The 24,098-nt window shown below is 38.1% G+C and overlaps 1 protein-coding gene across 1 annotated transcript in view; it reads right to left on the bottom strand.

Annotated features, from left to right (window-relative positions):
• pawr.S (PRKC, apoptosis, WT1, regulator S homeolog) overlaps positions 1-22,097 on the bottom strand; it is a 51,906-nt gene extending 29,809 nt beyond the window's left edge. The window contains exons 1-2 of the mRNA XM_018255924.2: positions 21,665-22,097; positions 18,548-19,185 (exon numbers count right to left, since the gene is read on the bottom strand). Of these exons, the coding sequence (XP_018111413.1) occupies positions 18,548-19,093 (546 nt within the window). The 5' untranslated portion in view covers positions 19,094-19,185; positions 21,665-22,097. The remainder of the gene's footprint in view (positions 1-18,547; positions 19,186-21,664) is intronic.
• Positions 22,098-24,098: the final 2,001 nt, after the last annotated feature.

The following is a 24,098-nucleotide window of genomic DNA, read 5'->3' as shown; positions in this document are numbered from 1 at the left end:
GATCCCATACCTGTAATATTAACAACAACAAACAGGATTGTTTTGCATCAGTTTGGATTTAGGCCTGCTTTATCTTCATCTAATACAAAGTATTATCTACTCCAAAAAAATTAATCTGTAAAAATGAAGAATTGCAGTGCTGAAATTTGACATTGTCTTGATGGGTTTCTGGATAACAGATCCCTTAGCTGTACTGCAAATATAGCTTCCATAGCATTTTTATTTCAAGAGATGTTATACAGCACTAACACAGAAGGTCATCACAAAGCATTGTATAGAATGATTGTAATACATAATTAAAGTAATAAAATAAAGCAAATGCTTGCAGGTATATTCAAATAAACTATAGAAGGAATGTAGTTGCTTGTGAAGGCACACCGAGAAGGACTATACTGTGTTTTACAGACTGTGCATGTATAAAAGCTATAAAAGTCCTGTATATAGGAGGACAAACACAGCAAACATCAGACCTAATATATTGCAAGCCTATCTCAGGTATAAAAAGAAACCATCTTAAAGTATTGAATAGAGGATGAAGGAACTGAGATGTCAATTCATTATTCATGAGTAAAAGGTTTTTCCATGAATAATACAGACTAAGGGCCACAGCCGTTGTTACTTTTGGAAAGTTACAATAAAGGAAACCTGCAGGCACACTGCAAGAAAGTGAAAGCACTTGGTAACACAGCACTATGCCAATTAATTGCTGTTATTTTCCAAATAATACAAATTAGAAATAAAATCACCTTAACTATCAAAGTACAATAAAAGTGATTATTATTATTAAATAGCACCCAAGAAAAAAAATGATTATACCTTTGCACTGTGTATAATAAACATCTTTCCCTATCTAATTTGTAGGGATGCACCGAATCCAAGATTCGGTTCGGGATTCGGCCTTTTTCAGCAGGATTCGATCTAATCCTTCTGCCCGGCCAAACCCTAATTTGCATATGCAAATCCTTAAGGATTAAAGAACATAGGTCCAATATACGTAATTTTAAAGCAGGGACCCAAACTGGCACTTCTATTTCAAGACACTATAATACTTGTAAACATAACCAATCGCAGCTAAAATGGCAGGTATTAGAAGTGATTTTATAAACCACAGAGAGGGGGTAATGTGTTAAAATTATTATTACAAGAAGAAGCTAAGTGGATAAAAAAACTGAATCGTTTGTATCCAGAAGGTCTTAATGAGTATTGGAGCATCAGCAGCTTTCTTTGAAACATACACAATGTATCATTTGTACTTCCAGAGCTCTAACCTGTGTGACTTTTTTCTCCCCTAGATAAAATGGATACTTTTTGACTATTGTGAAAGTGATATTAACTACTTAAGGGTAAGACTGTTTTCTATTCTATTTCCGTATCTGATATTGAAATATCTTGCGATAACAACTGGAATATGGAGGTTGCCTAGCAGACCCGTCAGAAGATAACTGCATAAATAAGCATATAGTGGTATATGGCAAGCTTTGGTCATTTTGTCTATGTTAATTTGGGACGGTCTGAGGAAAAAGGGAATTGTTGGAAGGCATGTTGGTGACAGACGGATAATCTGACACATGTGCAGCATGACAAGGTTTGCCTTCCATTCAAGGAAAGATTAATTTACTGGGGGGGGCTGCCAAACGTTAGACATCCCCAGTGCTTACACTTAGCTGATGTGGACTGGTGCTCCTGTCAGCAGAAAATTGCACTGGCCCAGAGTACATTACACCGTGATGCTCACTGAGAAGAACCCCAGGCCACAGAAGTTTTCTACTAACAGGAGCACAGGTAAGTGATTTAATCACTGGGGGTGCATAATAATTGGTACCCCCCTCCCCCCAGTGATTACAACTTTCCTTCACCTTTGAACAGACTATGAAACTACAGATTATGCTCCTAGAATATTTATAAATAGCGTTATACAATAAAATGTACTATGTTTGCCCAGGTGAAGTAAGTTATAGCAACCAATCAGCAGGTAGGATTTACTGGTCATAAGAAAAAAAATATCCCAAAGCTGCAGCTAGTGGTGGAACATTCATATAATTACCCAGTATATTTTAAGGGAAAGTTCACCCGGAGCTCCCTCCCAAAGTAAAGTTAAAATACATTTAAGAAGAAAAGAATCCATATAGCGGAGAATTACTTAAACAGGGGGTCTCACTACTGGGAATATATTAGGTAAAACACACTTTATGTATTCAAAATTTAAAATACAATACCCAGCTACTCAATTAAATGTGTTATTTTACCTTTAGTGAAACAAATGGATTGATGCTACACCTAACACATTGCTGCTATGTCCAGTTTTTTTAATATGTATGTGTATTTTAAATTTTGAGTAAATAAATTGTGTTTTACCTAATATATTCCCAGTAGTGAGACCCCCTGTTTAAGTAATTTTCCGCTATACGGATTCTTTTCTTCTTAAAAGGATTTACTGGTCATCTGTCTAAAAGCAAACATTTTATTGGTTGCTAAGGGTTACTGCTCCTGGGCAAACTTAGAGCCTATTATTACACATGGGTATATGTGTCTATATATAGTGGCTCTGTAGTCACTCCTAGGGGTATATTTTTCAAAGAGTGAAGTTAGAGATCGCCACTAGAGTAAAATTCGCCACTAGAGTGAAAGTTCATCCTTTGATAAATACGCCTTTCAAAATCCCATAGAAATGAACGGAGAGTGGCGGAATTTCACGCTAGAGGACTGTGGCAACCGCTAACTTCACTCTTTGATAAATATACCCCCTAGTATTTTACAACAGGGGATACATTTTTTTTTATAATACATACATTTCAGTTAGTTGTGTGACAAATTACATCACTAAGCATCAATTATAACCGATTACATCACTAAGCCCTGTTTACAAGGATATAATTTACAGGATATTTGTGGCACTTGCATATTATATTGACATATACATGCACAGCTATATCATAATTCTGGCCACTGAACTTCAGGATGATTTGTTATACTGGGGGAACAACATTTTTTAATAGAAAATAACATGACATGATGCAGGGCCAAATGCAAATTATATATTATCTCTGTAAAAGCACTGCTGTATAAATTAATATTTTTATATCAGTGTGACATAAAACATCATCTGATTTACAAACAAGTCCTAAAAGTACATGAATAAAACCTAGTTAAACAAAATAATTATATTTGGTCATGTATTTATGTATTTAAAACGATCCAATTAACATATCCATATGGTAAAATTAAGTAAACCCTTAGGATTATCATATAATTTGAAGATAAAATCAGAGTCTGTTGTTTTCAGTCAATGGGATCAAGTGAGGGAGAGAGACCATGTTTTATTTAAAGAATGGGGATCCAGCAAAGTCTGATCACACATACAACCAATTTGTGACAGTATATCGTGGCTCAAACAAAGGAGATGTCTGAGGACCTCAGAAAATGACCATAAAGCTGGTAATGCCCATATAGCTGGAAAAGGTTACAAGGCTATCTCTAAAGAGTTTAGACTTTACCAATCAATAGTCAGACTGATTGTGTACAAATGGAGGAAATTCAAGACTGTTGTTACACTACCCAAAAATAGTCGACGATCAAAGATAACTCCAGCTGAAAAGTCAGAGAGAACAGCAATGCTGTGTATGGCAGGGTAGCAAGGAGAAAGCCACTGCTCTCCTCCCAAAAACAATTCTGACCACCTAGTTTGCAAAAGACCATGTGGACAAACCAGAAGATACTGGAATAATGTTTTGTGGACAGATGAAGCCAAAATAGAACTTTTTGGCTTAAATGAGGAGCGTTCCATTTGGAGAAATAAAAACACTGCATTCCAGCATAAGAACTTTATCCCATCTGTGACACATGTGGGAGTGTTCTGGCTTTGGCCTGTTTTGCTGCATCTGGGCCTTAACAGCAAGATGTCATTGATGGAACAATGAATTCTTAACTATACCAGAGAATTCTAAAGGAAAATATCAAGGCATCTGTCTGTGAACTGAATCTCAAGAGACAGTGGGGTATATTTATCAAACAGTGAAGTTAGAGATCACCACAGTAGAGTGAAATACAGCTTGTCTCCATTAATTTCTATGGCATTTTTAAAGGCGTATTTAGAGTGATCTTTCGCTTTCCCATAGAAATGAATGGAGAGAGATGTGGCGATCTTTAACTTCACTCTTTGACAAATATACTCCAGTGGATCATGCAGCAAGAAAACGATCCCAAACACAAGTAGTTCTACCAAAGAATGGTTAAAGAAGAAAAAATTGAATGTTCTGGAATAGCCAAATAAAAGTCCTGACCTCAATTCAACTGAAATGTTTGGGAAGACCTAAAGCGAATGGTTCATGTAAGGAAAACCCATCAACATCCAAGAGGTGAAGCTATTCTGTATGGAGGAAGGGGCTAAATTTCTCTGATACGATGTGCGGGACTGATCAAGTTACTGCAACGTTTAGTTGCAGTAAATTGCTGCACAAGGGGGTCACACCAAATATTGAGCAAAAGTAAGGGGTTGCTTTTGCCACATGCAGATATGTTATTGGATAATTTTTTCCAATAAATACATGGCCAAATATAATAATTTGTGTTTCATTTGTTTAACTTGGTTTTCTTCATCTACTTTTAGAACTTGTTTCAAAATCAGATGATGTTTTAGATCACATCCATATAAATAAATCCCTGACGAAGATACCTGTGTGGTATCGAAACGTTGGTCCACCTTAATAAACCTTTATGATCGACTTCTACTGACCCAAGCGTGATTGATTCTGGAGTGCCGTCATTGGTGGGATTCTGTATGTGTTGACAGACTGGCACCCGGCCCTTACAGCATTTATGGTTGTGCGTTCCTGCTCGTTTTGGTATATATATATATATATATTTCTTAAAGGGTACAAAAACTTTCAAGGACTGTATTGTATTGTGCTGTATAAAGTACTGTTGTCGCTACATAAAATAAAATTGTGTTTACCAACACAAAAAATTATTTCTTAGAATTATTATTCTAAGAAATAGATGGCAGCACTGTAGCTTAGCAATGTACTTATGTGAAACTACAACCTTTGGTACATGTGAAATGTCTGAAAGTGGTACAAAAGGTATGTGACGCTTTTTTCTTACTGTGCTGAGAAACCAAACACCAACATGTAATGTTTATGCACAGGCAACACAAACACAGGTGCGGGCCCAGGAATGCAAAGTATTGTAATTGATGAAAGGTCTCTATAAGCAGCACATCATCCAAAACCGCTTTACAGGCCTACTGCACAAAAGCTTTAGGCAGCTTTGTAAGGAGAGCTTTAGTACAAAAATAAAATTAAAAACAATGACATGGCACTGTATATACAGCGAATGAATGCAAATTGGTGATTTGACACAAAGAAATATAAACACATTGAAATTGTAGAAAAATCACTATGGTATATTTCATGAATAATTTGCTTGAAATACTTGTTATTATAAAGGATGAGTAGCAACAAGAAAGTAATAGTTTGCATTCTCCTACTATTTAGTTCCATCCTGTACATTGATTTCTATTAAGCAAATCACTATTATTATAGTCAGTTTGCCAACAGCTTTGCTGTGTTCAGCCATCTTTTATCAGTTCAGCCATTCGATTTCATTCAGTGAAGCGATAGATCAAAGCTGTCTAACTGCCAGCCCGCAGCCCTGCAAATCTATTTGGCAATCCCTCCAGCAAGATTTGTACCAAACCTCTACATGAAGAGAAACACTGCTCCCTTGACTTAGAGGAAGGAGTTAGCATCATATTAGGAACATGAGAATAAAGTAGATGGCAGGAAAGAAAAAGGAAGGGGTGAAATGGAAGAGCAACAGGGTTGGAGGAAAGAAGATAAGCAGTGGGAGCAAAAGGGAGCTATAAAAAAGGGCAGAGGATGAGAAACAGAAAGGAGTAGAGAAGAAAGGGGATGAAAATGGGTATGGGGACAAAAAAAAACAGGCGATAAATGGAGAGCAGCATCAGAGGTGAAATGGAATGAATATGGTTAGGAGAAGATGCATGGTTCATGCTGGATGTGCAAGGAAAAAAGGTGGTACAGGAGCCAAGAAGAAGGGGAAAATACAAGATAACGAGAAGAACAGTGATTAATGAGAAACAGAAGGTAATAGCTAAAAAAGAGGAATATAAAGAACAGAAATGTAAGAGAAGACGATTTGAGATCCTGACTAAATCAGAAGGTAATGTTGTGCATATTTAGTAGCCACTACATTTTTATGTATTGGGGGTGCATGGTCAAAATGGAAATGGGGGGATTGGTGTTGGTCAGCCCAACAGCAAGTAAATGCCAGGGTATATGGCCCTCCACTTCAGAGCCTTATATAATACATATTCACGAGTTGCCCCCAAACCTTACTGGCCTATTGGTATTCCAAATAAAATTATAATGCTTTCTAGAAATACTGCAGAGTTTTGAAAAACTTGCTAATGGTTTTAGAGCATTTTAAATTTTCTGGTCTGTGCAAATCATCAGTTTACAATGGGATTCGCTATGTGCTGTGTATCATATATATGTCATATTGCACAAACTGGGTAAAAGAAGTGATGTCATCTGTTTAAAATTTCACTCTTTAGTACTAAGCTCTACTGTATCTCCGGGTTCTTCTCCTACCCATTACAAAACAATAGCATTTTTTCCTTTCAGTTTAAAGGCCAGTACAAAATGAATACATTAGGCTTGTCCAATATATACATGGCTGAAAACAGGCCCAAATCTGCTAACAAAGATAATGAAAGGTCAGTTCCCAGCATAAGACATGAAATGCACTGAAGGGGAAAGAGACAATTCTTGAGAGGTTGTGACTGATTTCCCGTAGGCTGCTGTTCACAATGAATGCTCAGCCATGCTCAACTCACCACCCCTCCCACATGGGAGAGCAGTTCATTTGAAGCAGGAATATGTCTTTTTTTTTTTAGTCTACTGGTTGAACTCTTAAAAAATTTAAACTTATTAAACTACAGGTCAGTGCACACAATTTGCCACTCACTATCTACTGCAACCAATGGAATGATGGCTAAAAAGAAATTCATGGTGGGGGGAAAACAATCAGTACCCAAGGTTATTTTCTCTTTTCCTGCCACAAAACCCTTCAGCCAAATCTGTTTATAGATAAAGAGTTTCTTCATTATAAACTTATGTTTATCACATAGACTAAAACACAATCATTTTCCAAAGTGTAGCACTGAACAATATCAATGGGGACTGATGCAGACAAACAATGTAGATAAGAGTAGCTATTAAAAGAATAACAGGACACTGAACAGTCTATCTGGCTTTTTGTCTCTATGACTTTTCTGCAAGCAAAAAAAAAAATGTCAAGCAATGGTTTCTGGCCTGTACACTCTACTGAAACTGCCTTGTGCAGAGTTACAAATGATCTTCAGGTTGCCAAAACCAAAGGTCACTTCTCTATCCTTATCCTCCTTGGACAATCATCTGCATTACTGATGGGCTAATCTGATCCATTTCGATTTGACAAAAATTAGCAGTGAAAATGTTTTTTTGATGTGCAACATCTTTTTTCACCCATGGGAGTCTATGGGCGTGATTTTTGCTAAGAATCTTGGCTCATCTCCATACCCTCCTGATGCAAATTCTGTATTTAGTTGGTATTCGTAACCAGGCTGCATCTTGGCTCTCTTCTTACCTCTCTAACCGTTCATTCAATGTCTTTTCTGCTAATGAAACCTCATCTCCAGTTCTACTTAATGTAGGTGTCACAAGGCTCTGTAACTGGCCCGCTGTTGTTCTCTTTATACACTTTGTCTTTGGGAGATCTCATCCACTCATTTGGCTTTAACTATTCTCTGTATGATGATGATACCCAAATATATTTATTCACCCCTTCATTAACAGCTGAAGACTCTGAATCTCTAACTGCCTCCAACGGGATGAACCAACGCCATCTTAAACTCAACCTAATAAAAACTGAGCTATTCATCCTTCCTATTCCCCCATTTACTCTCTCTATTGATGGCATGCCCAATAACCCTGTCAACTCAGTACACTGTTTGGGGGTAATCTTTGACTTAACTAAACTCAAAGACTACCTCTTGGAGCACTTGCATAACACCTGAACTGGGAACTGGCACTGTCACCCACTGTAACCTACAGCACTTAACATCCCTCCAATTTGTGTCTGTATGTTACCCTCCCATTTAGACTGTAAGCTTTACGGGGCAGGGTCCTCTATCATTTTGTCTCCTTGACAATAAGCACTTAATATGTATTGTAACTATACTTTTATGTGTATTGTATTTGTGCAATTGCAATGACCCCGTTTCTAATACTAATTTATTGTTTTGCTGTACAGTGCTTTTGCCCTTAAAGGACAAGGAAAGTTAAACTAAAGAAAAAGGCTAGAAATGTTGTACATTTTGTTTTGGGCTCCTGTACCAGCCCCCAGGCAACCACAGCCCTTTAGCAGTGAAGATCTGTGTCTCCAAAGATGCACCAGTAGCTCCCCATCTGCTTTTCTGCTGATTCACTGCACATGCTCTGTGCTGCTGTCACTTACTGAGCTTAGGGACCAACTCACAATATACAGTACACATAGAATATAAATGTCACAATATAAGGCTGATTAGTAATTAATATATGGCAGCATAGAAACCAGTGCAACTAGCATGAGAATGTAATAATCAGCCCTGTTCCATCAGTTTATATTACAGACAAACCTCATTTTCTGCTGGATAATTTGCGACGAGACTTAGCTTCTCAACAGCTGCTCAGAGCCCTCTGAGCATGTGAGTGTCGCGGACACTTTCCAAGATAGTGACACCCTGCGACAAGTTTAAAGTTCTGGATCATTGCTGCTATTGACAAGCTGAAACTTTAGGCTAGTGCAATAAGTTCAATATATAAAACATGGCAATTTTAGCTATATTAATTTCTAGGGTTTAGTTCTCCTTTAAGGAGCGCTATACAAATAAAAATATACATACATACAATGGTCTATGAGAAAACTGCATTACAACCACTAGGGTTATAGTGCATACAGACTATTATTGCATCAGAAACACAGAATCCCATGCATGTGGCTATGTGTCATAACCACAGCAATTCTCAGACTTTTCCTCTGAAAACTCAGACACAGAGTATAATACGTATTGGGTATATGTAAATAATGCTTCCCATAATGCTTAATGGGAATCACCTGTTTTATAGCACAAGTCAGCACATGTGACAAGTAATCTCCAAAACAATAGGAAAGAGTTGCTCATGATGTGTTGTCTGTAATCCAAAAGAATACCAGACAATTTCTGGGAGCAAAGGTAGGAAAAGCTATCTGGTGTCCCAATGCACTGGTTTGGATGATAAAAACAATGCATGTGGTAAGTAAGCCTGGAAGTGACACGAGTACCAGACCAGACAGCCACCTTGTTACCCAGTTATATTATTTATAAATATATATATATATATATATATATATATATATATATATATATATATATATATATATATATATATCTATATATCTATATATCTATATATCTATATATCTATATATATATAATAAGTAGGTGGTATGAGAATGGAGTAGTCTGCATCTCAGGAAGAACATAAACTTTCATTCTGTTGCAAATAAGTACTGTAGGTTACATGACTACATTTAAACAAATATATAAATAAAAGTTTTAAATAAACTCCGTTATGGGCTTGTAAAATATAAGAGCACAATATGCAATCTGCCAATAAATGTCATACAGTATATACAATCTGTTTATAGTACTAAAGGGTACTTCTGTTTAGCACCACTGGAATATTTTCTTTCCTATGTAGTAAAGCAGGATATTACAGTACAGAGGATACAGCCTTGCAGAAAGTAGATATTATAGCCAGAAAGTTCTGAATTACAGAAAGGTCGTCTCCCAAAGACTCCATTTTATCCAAATAATGCAAATTTTTAAAAATTATTTCCTTTTTCTCTGTAATAATAAAACAGTAGCTTGTACATGATCCAAACTAAGATATAATTAATCCGTATTGGAAGCAGAACCAGCCCATTGGGTCTATTTAAAGGGATACTGACATCAGAAAACATGTTTTTTTCAAAACGCATCAGTTAATAGTGCTACTAAAGCAAAATTCTGCACTGAAATCCATTTATCAAAAGAGCAAACAGATTTTTTTATATTCAATTTTGAAATCTGACATGGGGCTAGACATATTGTCAATTTCGCAGCTGCCCCAGGTCATGTGAATTGTGCCTGCACTTTAGGAGAGAAATGCTTTCTGGCAGGCTTCTGTTTTTCCGTCTCAATGTAATTGAATGTGTCTCAGTGGGACATGGGTTTTTACTATTGAGTGTTGTTCTTAGATCTACCAGGCAGCTGTTATCTTGTGTTAGGGAGCTGCTATCTGGTTACCTTCCCATTGTTCTGTTGTTTGGCTGCTGGGGGGGGGGGAAAGGGAGGGGGGAGATATCACTCCAACTTGCAGTACAGCAGTAAAGAGTGATTTCAAAATTGAATATAAAAAAATCTGTTTGTTCTTTTGAGAAATGGATTTCAGTGCAGAATTCTGCTGGAGCAGCACTATTAACTGATTCATTTTGGAAAAAAAATTCCCATGACAGTATCCCTTGTGTTCATGTTTTCATAATTTTCTTGTACATTTAAGGTATGAAGATCCATATTACAGAAAGATCCGTTATCTGGAAAGCCCCAGGCCCTGAGCATTCTGGATAATAGGTCTCATACCTGTACTAATATCTGTTTATATCTGATGATTTGCTAGAACACTCAAGGCAGAAGTCCCTTCAAACAAGACTGTGGGCAAGTTTTGCCGACTTAAATTTTGTTCAAAAAATACAATGGTCAGTAAATTAAGATAATTAGTACCGAGATCTGAGTGAATGGGGGATGTTTTAAATTCACTGGCCTAAAGCTAACCATAAATAGGCACACCTATAGTGAAGTGACTGGAAACAAAAATGTATACACAGGAGAACAACAGTAAATGACTACTTGCACCAATGCAGCACTTGTGTTATGTCTAAAAATTTCCAACTACTGTGTCCAATGATCCAGTTTATCATATGGCTACCAGTGCTTGGCTGTAGTTAAACTAGCAGGACATTGACCATGCAAGAGATTATTATTATTAGTATTATCGTGAACATGTATTAAAAATTAGTGAGGAGCGAATTTATTTGGCAGGCGAATTTCCGCATTAGAGAGCAGAAAATAGAACTCAATACTAACACAACTAAAGCTGGTCATAGAAGCAAAGATCTGATCATACAAATCAAGGATTCGTACTGTGTGTGGAGAGTCCCGACATTTTTCGTCCGGCGGAGATCAGTCGTTTGGTAGATCGGACAGGTTAAAATATTTGTCGGCTGCTGATAATATCTCTGCATGTATTGACGATTGTACGTTTTTCAGTGGGAGACTAGCTTTTCATACGATTGCGGTCAGGGGCAGAACATTGGCTGATCTGTTCTTTTACTACTTTATTTGATCTGAATGGTTAGTGGCAGGTCGGGAGATGGGGAAGTCCGATCATTCTATGATTCGTACGATTGGATCTTTGCGTCTATGGCCATCTTAAGTCTGACTGTGACTCATTCAGTTACACTGAATAGGAGAACAAAAGCTTATCTCAAAGTAGTTCCATTGTGCAGTCCTGACTATTTCTAAAAGCACATGATAAAGTAAACTGACGTGAGATGGCTGCCTAAAAAACAATATTACAACTAAACAGATACACTTATTGGTTCAAGAATAACATTTTAAATGGTAGAATGAATTATTTGTAATGTATTTAGTAATAAAAACTATGCCATAAAAATCATGAATCAGCCCCTTTAAAGGGGCTGTTCACATTCAAACACTTTTTTCATTTCAGTTGGTTTCAGATTGTTCACCAAAAATAAAGACTTTTTCCACTTAGGGCAAGGCCAGGCGTTTTTGCAGCGTTTTTACGTGGGTTTGGAGGATGCAGGCTAAGGACAGCTGGTGGTTGATACAAAGTAACAGTAGTCAGCCAGCTCAGCAAAGTAGTCAGAGAGATCAACAGGAGAGCAGGGGGCTAGGCTTAGGGAACTGTCAGAAACCATTAAAAATCATGAAACATCTGCATATTTTTTAAATGTTGTATATTGCAAAGTTGCTTGAAATTATGTTTACTTTTCAAAAAGCTTAGATTATGTTTTTGTGGAGTTCCCCTTTAATGGAACACAGGGATTCTGCACAGCAGGGACAAAGATAACAAATGTATTGATTAAAAGTATCCATTTAAAACCGTTAAAGATTCAGCGATCCGCCCCCCAGACTTGCTTTAGAAGGTGAAAAATGAAACTTTACACTTCATGGTCACAAATATAAAGTTAGGGCAAGGAAAGACGTGGCGTTTTTACGTTGCGTTTTTAAAAAAGAACAGACATGCGATCCAAAGTATCCAAAGATACTGCTATGAAATGTCTCAACTAATTGTATCAACTAAATGTAGCAAATTGTATCAGTTCAAATGCTCCTAGATCACAGCTGTCAGACTGAGACTCTAGTAGAGACAGGAACATTAAAGGAAAACTATACCCCCCAAACAATGTAGGTCTCTTTAAAACGATATTGCATAAAACAGCTCATGTGTAAAACCCTGCTTCATGTAAATAAACCATTTTCATAATAACATACTTTTTAGTAGTGTGCCATTGGGTAATCCTAAATAGAAAATTGCCATTTTAAAAAAATAAGGGCCGACCCCTGGAATCATAGGATTCATGGTGCACAAACAAAGCATACATGTTAGGTCACATGAGCCAATTAACAGACAGGATTCAGTCTTTTGCTTCCACACTCCTTCCTGTTACAGTTAGAGTTGTAGTATTTCTGGTCAGGTGATCTCTAAGGCAGCGCAGAGACCGTCACGAAATGGTGGTTCAAGGCAAGCGATGTAAAAGGGCAAGATTTACTTAAATAAATATATATATATATACGTACCAGTTTGAAAAGATTCTTTAATATGCCACTTAATTTGATATTAATCTATTGCTTAAATATTAATTTTGGGGGTTAAGTTTTCCTTTAAACTTCAAACTTACATTTTGAGAAAACTTTAAAAAGTAAAAAAACAATTGAAAAAAGTTATGTATAGTGAACAATCTAAAAACAATTCAAATGAAAAACTGTGTTTGACAGGTGAACACCCCCTTTAAAAAGTGACAGGAGGGCTCAGAGTCTGAACAAAAAACCACAAATAAACAAAAAGGTCATGTTTTATTTGCAGTCTTTCCATTCAACAAATGGGTGACATGTGCTAGTTTAAATAAAGCAGAACAAGAAGTCAAAAACACTTTTGAAAAAGTTACAAGGAATTTTCATGTGTACATAGGGAAGTGTCATTTCACATTACACAAACATATGTTTCTGATTTCCACATTTCAGAGACAGTAGTTCTGTCATGCTGTAGACATGAGATTACAGGCATCTTTCTGAAACAAAAGAAGATGACCAAAGACTTCTATCTGTAAAAGACTCATATCTTAAAACAGATTTTGTTGGGTTCAAGGCCGCACCTTTGTGGGCAGCATTCCCTTTGTTCCATAAATGTTTTACCTGTCTGTGATAATAGCAAGCAATGTCTATTTTCCAAAGTATATGGTTTTCTGGTGTCAACACACTTTTTTCTATCTTTGCCCCTCAACAAAAGCTGTAAATGTGTTGTTTTTGCAGTACCTGAAATGACAGACCATGTGGGGGTGTCTTCATTTTGGGACCCCTATATGCCACATGCTTAGGTAAACTTATACATCTTGGATTAAAACTGTTCAGCAGACCCCAGGTGTTCATATTTGGGGTGTTTTATTTTGGTGCCTAATAGTATGTGGGTGATAAGATACTGCAAGGAGGAAGTTTTAAGGTGATTTTTGGTAATGTCACCAAAATCGTCAAATTTAGGAAAGGCGTGTGGCTTGGTGCACTGGAGTAGCACCCAGCCATACCCAATTTGGATTCAGGGGAATGTGTACTTTCTGAAAATATATGATTTTCTGGGGTGAATGTACTTCTATCTTTGTCCCCCAAAAAATGCTGTAAATGTGTTGATTTTGAAGTATCTGGAATTACAGAACGGATAACTGTAATGTGGGGTCTTCATTTTGGGGCCCCTGTATGCCACATACTAAGGTAATTATTTACCCAATTTGGATTCACCAGAATCTGTTCTTCCTAATAATGTATAGTTATTAGGCTAAACCTACTGTTAGTAGAATGTTTGGCCTTGAAATCAGAAGTATGCAGTTTTGTGGGGCAGTGCTTTGCAAATCTGGTAGCTTGGAGTGTTTGACCTATACAAGTGAGAAATCTCCATAAAACTATATATATTTGAATTGGTGTGTTCAGAACTTTCCAGATCTTCTGTGTTCTCGTACATAAAATAAATTATGTTTCTGATATGTGTGTTTTGTATTATTATGGGAAACATGATTTTTTTAAAAATTTTTAGACACTTAGAAAGGGTCCGACTGGGGGGCCTGGGGCCCACCGGGACTACTGCCCCAGGGCCCCCCTCCGGGCCCTCCTGCCGTGCCGACATGTGCGCTGCATCTGTGCGCATGCGAGTGGTACCGTGGTTGTGAGCATGTGTGCACACCGAGTGCGCACAAAAATTGTTTTGCCATGACCTCTGACAAAGGGGGTCGTGGCATTAAGAAGCACAGCGGGGCCCACAGGGTTTTTTCCCGGTGCCCCGCCGGCCCAGTCCGACCCTGCCCTTAGAAGCCTATATCATTTTACAGAAGTGGAATCACACCAAAATAAATTTATATAATATATTTTTTGAAAGCTTAGGTTGTACTGAAAAAAAATCAAATCAGTCAAATCGGCTGGCAGTGAAATGGTTAAGGGGTTATTTGAAAGGAAAAGGGAAGCCGCGATGATAGTAAAACTGTATGTCACAAATGTTATAATGTGGCTTTTTAATTGAAACATAAGAAAAAGTTAAAAATATTCACGTTGCCAAAATGTAAAAATGATTTAATCTTTACAAGCCTAAGGGAAACAAAGGTCCAACATGTGTAGAGGGAAGCTGCCAATAGTGCTCCTGATTCAAATGACTAATGGCAGGGAACACAGTCTGAACAGGGGTTCCATCAACCGTAAAAACCAAATCTCGCTAACTGGTTCAATTTAGATGGAATTCACATCCTTGCTTACACAACATGAAGCTGCTGTACAGCAACTACTCTGTTTGTTTACTATGCAAACATACAGATAACAGAGAAAAATTAGTTCTCTCGTTAAATTAGTTCATCTCATTATATTGCACGTACATTATTACACATACTCTCTAAAAGATAAACACAGTGAACTGCACTATGTAGTTAAAAGAATTAAAATGGTATTAGATCTTATTCTACTGTCTCTCTTTTTTTCACCAGAAGGCTTATAAATAACCATTTTAGAAAGTACAGTATGAACATTGTACCTGTAGTGTACTACAAATAAACTTTATACTGAAATAAACTTTATGCTGTAAGGTAAGGTGAGGTAAAATAAAAACGTATAAAGCCCGCCAAAAGGAAGATTATTCAATTTGAAACACTGGGAAAGAGTAGGCTGGCAGATGCCCCTCTATATATTAGGCAAGACAGTATAATTCAAGAAAAAATTCAGACTTGGTCCATTAGAGCCATTAGAAAGTCTTTCTTCCTCCCTTTCATTTGCACACACTGTCCTTAATTATAAGAGGATTGCACAATAAGGCATGTGAGCAGCTGAAAACAAAAGAATATGGATCCCCTAAATTACAGCCTAATAATAGTAATAATTCTAATAGTTATAGCAGATGTCTGACTAAAGTCAGAGTAAAATGATTAAGGTGAGTATGAAAAGAGAAGAACCCCGTCTATAACTAAAAGTGGAATCTCAAATGCATGTAAGGCCAGATGTCTTGCTTGACAAAAAATTTGAATAAAGTACGTTTCATAATTGTCTAAGTGCCCATTTGTAATACAGTTAAAGTGTTAAATACACAATAAATTGATTAGCCTCTACGTTAATACTTCGTAAACTTTAAAGAGCCAAATAGAGCAAGTATTCATTCATTATTAAGAAATACCCAAAATTAGAAAAATAGCAATAATGCCAAAATTATAATTTACAATATAAATTGATGTGTTTTTCTCAGACGAAATAAATAAATCAATAACTAAATAAATCAGACACCTATCTGTAGAATTAATCCACAGGCTTTTAAGTACAATTCATATAAATATAAAGTGCTAGTGCAATAAACAAGTGATTATGCTTGAAATTACTGAGATAAGTTAATTAGTTAAATAAATCAAATGGCCATGCATGAGAGTAGGTTAAAACACACCAAACGGCTAAAATCCTTGGAATAGTAAAGAAAATTGGAAAAATTGGATAGAGGGTGGAGTTGTCCCGTAAACTAACTGCCTGGTATTTTTCTATGATCTATGACACCACAAAGTTGTAGGTAGGACAAGGTAACCGGGACTGTGGCCCTGTTAGTTAACCTTGCCCCCTATTCTCAAAGGAAGCTAAATATACCCTAAAAAGCCACAAACCCACGGCCCCTTAGAACGGAAGAAAGATTACAAGGTTTGAGGAAAGGAAGGATTATGCCAGCGACCTACAACCTCACACAGTTAGAAGACAGTTAATTAAAAGATAATAGTTAAAAATTGAAGAAAACGCCAACACTTTTCGGTTAGAAGCTTTATCATAGTGAGCGGCTACAGTGAAGCTAATTCAGCAACAACAACAAAAAAGCTTTGAACCAACTTTAGTTGCTGCCTTCTTGACCACATCCCTAAAAAAATTCTGAAATGAGGATTATACCATTATTTATAAAGCACTACAAGTATACACAGAGCTGAACCTGGAAATGATGTACTAAAATGCAACAGAACGAACAACATTAGGGAGTGATTTGTGAAATTACAAAAAAAAGACAGACCTTTCACACTGTTTTAAGAATTTCAAGAAAACGGTTACAGAAATTAGTTTTGAGGGGTGGCACAACCACATGCTGAACCATTAAAGCAGTTCACATCCAACAAGCCCGATTGGATGGGTTGGGACAGACTTGTGTATGATTGGAGTGTCCTGGGAGGATCAGGGTGTGGAGGAAGCATTGTGTTGAGAGTTTATGGTATAACAGTGACGGAAAGAAATAAAATGCAGTGGCCTCATACGTGGCCCCTGCCAACTCAAGTTGGTAATAGGTCAATACAAAATCAAGAAATGTTGTGATATTTTCTTTTACACAACTAACATAAAGGCAGCAATTAAGTACCCAAGGGCCTGCCTGTCATACATCACTGTAATAAATAAAAGGAGTGTGAAATGGCAAATAAGATCTCACACAGAAAAATATAAGATGCAATAAGAACTAATCACCAGTTAGACAGACTTGGTTATTCTGAGTGATTGTGACTTTTGAATGTATTACAAGAGGTTAGACTGGATGAGAATATCATTTTGTTTTTGTACAGTATTCGTTTCCCCCACAGATTGTTAGATTAGACAAACAGAGTCTTTGATTGCAGGTGGTTTGTGTTTTGTGGTCTACCTGCAGAGCTAAAAAGGTAAAATTGGGAAATAATCAAGTGCAAAAGAAACATACAAATGTACAATTAGCACTGCTTATTGCCATGTCACCTCTAATTGCCCAGAAACATCAGGCAGGGTCGCCACAGAAATGGAATCACAAGCAATTGAATGCCAGTGTATCCCCTACATATTGCCAAGCACACCCTTATCAACTGAATCACATACATCAAGTATTGCGCACAGTTCAATTGGAAAAAAATAATTTCCGTATATCTGTCAAACTACAAATTTTCAGCTACGGGATAGACTCAGCAAAAAATAAAATTACATTTTACAACTGCCCAAAATGGCAGTAAGAGAATTCTACTTACTTTGTTGAAGGGTTTAGCAGCCCTTTCTGTAGCAAGGCTTTTCAAGCATGTTTTCTAAGCAGACTTGGTTTTTGTTTCAAAACATATTTGCCACAGCTGAAGTAGTTGTGCACAGTATACAGTTACATAGTAGATGTTTAAAAAAAGACACATGCCCATTAAGCTTAATGTGTGGCAGTATCTTTTTTTTATTGTTAATTAATATTACCTGTAACAATGAAACATTTTTTTAGAACTAGAAAACGCCATTACAAAAATAAACAAGGGTATATGAACTATTATCCAAAAACCTTAGTCATATTTTCGACAGTATGCTATTTAAAAGACTTTCGTTTTTGTCCAAATTCCTTTATAAAGCCAAAAGTAGTCCATTATTTTCTACTATGAGTATATTTTATAGGAATATACATGTCTTATAAAAGCAAGTTTTTATTTTGAGATTAGCTGTTTCTTGTATTCTGTGGTGTAATATTACAGACATGTATTATTATTTTTTTGGTATTAAAAACATTTTCTGTGAATACCAACCGGTGATTGTAAAAGCCACTTTTGTAGTGCTCCATAAGCAGAAGCCCTTCACTGCTTTTTAATTGTGTCTACCTTATAGGGAAAAAAAGCAAAGAAAGCTTTGTATTAAGCTCAAACAACTTACTTCTACTGAGGGGATGCTAACCACTCCTGTAGACCTTCTTTTTTCTCGAAGCTTTCTCTTCTCAATCTGTCCCTTACCCTTCCTGGCACTAGGACCGCTGCAACTCTTCTTTTCTTTTGACTTTGTGGGAGGTTCCTGTGAAACTGTTGGAGTGGACTCATCCTGCACGTTTCCTGCAGATACCACATCTTGCACAGGACCGGGCACTTGCTTTTGCTGCATCACAGTAGATGGGACTATTGGGTCCTCATCTGCCCTCTTATTTGCAGGACCTTTAAAGATTGAGGCTGCTGCAGATACCGGGTTATTGGGAGTTGCTGTGTTGCAGTTGCCATTGTTGTTCAACTCATTGCTAGCTTTATTGACAAGGTCATTGCCGCCACATTCTCCTCCTCCTCCTCCTCCTCCTCCTCCTGCGGCTGCTATTACTAACTCATTTGCAAGCATTTTGACTCTCATCTTCTCTCTCTTAGCTTTCCACTCCTCCAAGAAATCAGTTGTATTAGAGGTAGATGGCTTGTGAGACCTGTATCCCCCACTTGCCATGTTGTCTCCAAGTCACTGTTGATCATACAGGTCCACAACTCTTCAGGACATTAAATGGGCACTTGACAAAAACAAGAACACAGTCACACAACCTTGAAGAGAAAAAAAAAAAAAAACATCAAATATCATCAGGGAGCACACCATCAAGTTAAGAGGAAAATGCACTCTTTTTTCAACAGACATTAAAGTATTAGAGCATCACTTGCTATGTTTAAATTCAAATGTGAGTGGGCATACTGCTTGCCTCTGCTGAGACAAAGCAATAAAGTGGTGTCCTGAAAAAGCTTTAGACATTTAAGCTATGGCAAGCAACAGGACTGCTCCGACCTCTGCAAAGAAGAGTGCAGTATACTGAAAATAAAAGGAAAGGAACCCTATAATTCATGTATTTTTTACATTTTAAAAATAATTTCTACAACAAATATCATGCTTAAGTGTGTGTGACTTTCTCCTTTAAATTAACTTTTAGTATGAAGTACACAGTGAAACGATTTGCAAATGATCTTCATTTTTTGTGGCTAGCTTTTTGTACAACAGCAACAGAGAAATTTTAAGCAGCTATCTGGTTGCTTTGGTCTAATTCACCCTAGCAACCAGACATTGGTCTGAATGAGAGAGTGGTAGATAAATAGGTGCTGCCTTAAACAGAGATATAAGAAATAAAACAAGTAACAATAAAATAGCTGGGGTCAGTGTCCCCCATTTGAAATCTGGAAAGAGAGAATTTAAAAAACTAGAAAAATGTGAAGGCCAATGTAAAGGTTAAGAATAGGGCATTCTCTAATACAGTGTGTACTAAAGTTAGCTAGTGAGCTGTCCCTTTAACAACTGGATGTAAAAAAAACTAGTAAAACAGAGTCATGTATTGCTTGCCTCTGAAGTAATAAGGATTAAATAAATCAAATTTACAGGGAGGAAGCAAAGAAAAGAACAGCCTTTTCCTTAACAATGTTTTGGTGTCCCAGAATTGAAAGATAAGCAAACCTCCGCTCAGCAGCCAAAAAAATCATGAGAACTGGACATCAAACGCACAGCTTGTTACCAGCTTAAAGGGCATATCTGAATTGTGCCAGTAATACAAAGCACATGCCATTTTGTGCAATTTTCCTTTGGCATCACGAAATCGTATAGCATCTCATTTGCACTGCTGTGTCTGCTCTTCTTATCGCAAGTAAAGTTGCTGTACCATGTTAACCAGTAAAAATGTTACAGGGCAACCCTTTTGAAATAAAAAAAACAACAAAAGTGGTATAAAGGTGATACCTTTATTGGCTAACTAATATAATCATAACAAGCTTTCAGAACATTTTAGTTCCTTTTTCAAGCTGATCCGTGAGCACAACGGCCGCTATTTGAAATTCTAGGGTACAGCTGCTGCACTGCTTGCTTCGCCAAACGCAAATGTATCTGAATCTAAATTTATTTTTGACAATGGCAATTTTAGCAAAGCTACGGAAAAAGGGGTAGTTGTTTTTGCAGCTGGGGAGAACATTATGGCCAGCACTGACATGGCTGTTCTGTTGCTCTCATGTGAGTTACACTGGCTACTCTGCCATCAGATCTAGCTAGGCAGCGACAGGTACATGCTGTGGCTTGTTTCACAAGGCAACTACTAGGGCACAAAGCTTCAAATGTAGCTGCCAGCCCAGGCGGTGGGACCTATGTTCGGGCACTATTCTTTCATGGCCCTACAGCCATATTCACAACTACAGCTGCTTATTTACTAATGGGTTGTGCCCCAGCAGGAGACAAGCTCCCTTATTAATTGCAATAACTTTGCGTATCCCCTATGTAATGCTTGTCAGGCAGCATATAAGGGGTAATTTACAGATTGACTACTAATCAGCTGGCAAACTGGCACAGGTTTCTGAAACAACACAATGACAGAATGCGGTACCTGTGCCAATGCATACCACAGCCCTGTAGAAGAAACAATGGCAGTCAGCATAGCAGGGCGGAAGAACAGCATATCACTTAATGAACCATTAAACACATTTCCTATCAATCCACTGAAGGAGCCTGCCTCCATGCACTGCATTAATGTATACATGTGTGTATGGGGATATTTACAGTTCTACTTGTGAAATAAAACAATACAATCACAGAAAGAGAATAAACACAACATTGCAATTACAAAGTGAGCATTGCAATTACAGAGTGTTTTAAGAGGGAAGAGGTAACAGGTCCCTGCCCCATAGAGCTTGCAATCTAAGTGGGCGGGGCAGACAATTCTGTGCCACACTCATGTTTGTAGCTCAGTGCCAGGCCTTTATAAGTCTCAGAGCAAACCAGCAGTATATACAGTCAGTGACTGGCCACTTTGTAAACTTGTGCCTGAGTGTAAAATACTTTACCCATGTTCATGTGCACCTGAGGCTCTTGCTAAACTACAATTCCCAGCAGCATGGCACGACAGACACAGCAACAGCTGCTGCGCCGCAGGTTGAACGGCACTGCTTAAAGGGAGCGCATCAGTTAAGTCGCAAATACAAGAAATTTGTCGCACTAATCCTCCCCACTAAGTGAGTGACCCGCCAGATCAGCGTCGGGAAGTTGGGATGAGCCCATTACCTGTGGTGCACTGGGAGGATTCGAATGTGACACAAGGTTGGAATTCCCAGGATAAGGTGCGACACCTCCGGCTCCTTCTCTCACCTCTCCAGCTCTCGCTCGTTTGTTCGCTCAGTCCCTCGTCCCCGGAAGAAGCCGAGACATTCCGATCAGTTCCGTAGATGGCCGATCTCCAGCGGGTACAGGAAGGCGGGCTCTGGAATTCTAGGCAATATTTCCGGAACTCCCCCGAACTAAGCTGCCGGCTTTTAGCAAGATGTGTTGTTAACAATGAGAAAAGCCGATTTCATTTAGGAATGATGTTTCTCTCTTTGCTGCAAATAGTTTTGGTTGGGAGAAATCACCTGTGTGGCTAAATCCAGAGTGGGAGGGACTGGGGCGTCAGTGAGATGAGTCAGAGCTTGCCCCGGGGTCGGAGGAGGCGCCACACATATCAACCAACATTTTGGAAACAGAAAGAGGGACAAAAAGACTTGCCATGTGGAGGGTGGCAAATTGTTTTGACCACGCCCAGTTTTTGGCCACACCCCATAATTACCATGATCATTTTACAAAATGTGGCGGGTTATGCAAGTTTGAACACATTTCTGTGGTTTTTATATGTTTTGCTAATGAAGGTGAATTGCCCTTTAAGCTGACAGTCACAGTTTCCCCAAGAGACCCGCTTACCTTAAACAGTTACAGTTGTTTCTTTGCTTATCTTAAATTGTTACAAACGTATCTAAGTGCACCTGCCACGTATTCTGGGCACTCTGCCAAAAGCCAATTACGTTTTAGAAACTTTGTAACTTTTTCTGGCTGTTCAGTGCAGGAGACCAAAGAGGAAGTCTGGACATTTTAGTAACAATCCAGGACTGCGGGCTGAGCTGTCAAAATCGGGACTGTCCCGTGGAAAACGGGACAGTTGGGAGCTAAGCGCACATCTTTCTGTTTTTTTCTGTGAGAACTTAGTGGGTGTTTTCCACCTTTATAGTCAGTTGTGGCCAGGGCCTGAATGGAAATAAAAAGCAGCCCTGGAACAAAAATAACTTCCCATAAGTTAAACAGAAAACATTGGTGGTCAGGGCTCCCCTTAAAAAGGTAAAAAAAATTGATGTTAAAAAAAAAACATTGGTAGTCAGCCTCCCCCAAGTTAAAAAACGACATTGGTGACCCAGTTAAAAAAAATTGGTAGGCAGCCTCCCGCATTAAAGTAAAATAAACAAAAAAAAAACATTGGTGGTCAGTTTTCATCTTATAAAAGTTCAAAACAATACTGTGTCCAGGGATGTAAAATAAAAAAAGGGTGTTCAATGGAAACTTATCTTTTAAATTTGCCAGGCTGTCTTCTTCCTCCTAGGAGACAACAGCTTCTTCATTCTACTCAGTGGCTTCAGCAGCTTTAGTTTCGGCTCCCATTTAGCTTTGTCTCCCATTGAGCTTTTCGGCTTTGCTTGTCAGCTTCAGCTCCCATTGAGCTTTTCTGATTTGACTCCCATTTAGCTTTTCAGCCTTCGGCACCCATTTGGCTTCGGCTCCCATACAGCTTTTCAGCTTTGACTAAAACCCACTTAACCCTAAATTGATTAGCCCACTGGGCATTTGCCCGAACTGCCAGATGGCCAGTACAGGCCTGGTTGTGACACCAGTTCATGGGGCAGGGCTGCTGTAAGTAACAGTGGACACCCTGAATCATGTCTCTGGAGATGTGCAGGTGTCATGGAATTTTAGTTACCTCTATGGATTCTGAACTCACAAAGAGCCAGAATCCAAACAAAGGAATCACAGAGTCAGGAAGATATAACATGAGAACGTATGTGAGTAAAAATGAGATACTGGTGGGAGAGCATATCTCTTCACAGCACAGAAAAACAAAAACCAGTCAAGTAGGTGGCTCTGCACTCAAGGCTAAGTACTAATGACTAAGGCTAGCTTGAGAACATTATCAATCCAAGTTAGGGGGGCTTACAGGGGACTCTGCATACACATCATTTTATCCTCTATCACAAGAAACCTTCCATGTACATGGCATGGCCAGCAGCAGGGTGCAGTTTGAATCTGGGTTGCCATTTGGCCAGTATCCTTAATGCCAGTGGAAAAAATGAATGTACACGAGTATCCAGAAAAAACCCAACCCAAGCAAAATCATCCAAACCCCTTGCAGATAAGATAACTGTAGCACTAACCACTGGGCCACCATGTTGCCGTTTTATTATATAACCCAGTTAGAAAACGTAATATTTCTATTTCTGATCCAGAAGACCGGTTATTTCTGTAGGATTGAATGTCAATAAATGGAATGTTGAACAGCTACATTTTGATGAAATGTGTGAAATCCAATATCTCATTCAAACTAACACTAATTCGACACCTCACAGTCTTGATAATATATACAGTATGTCTATTAATTGTAAAGGTACAGAACTCGCTTCTGCTTATCGCACAATCTGCCCTA

This window comes from Xenopus laevis, chromosome 3S, assembly GCF_017654675.1.
Source record: "Xenopus laevis strain J_2021 chromosome 3S, Xenopus_laevis_v10.1, whole genome shotgun sequence".
Taxonomy (NCBI): Eukaryota; Metazoa; Chordata; class Amphibia; order Anura; family Pipidae; genus Xenopus; species Xenopus laevis.
This window is presented reverse-complemented; position numbering and strand designations above follow the sequence as displayed.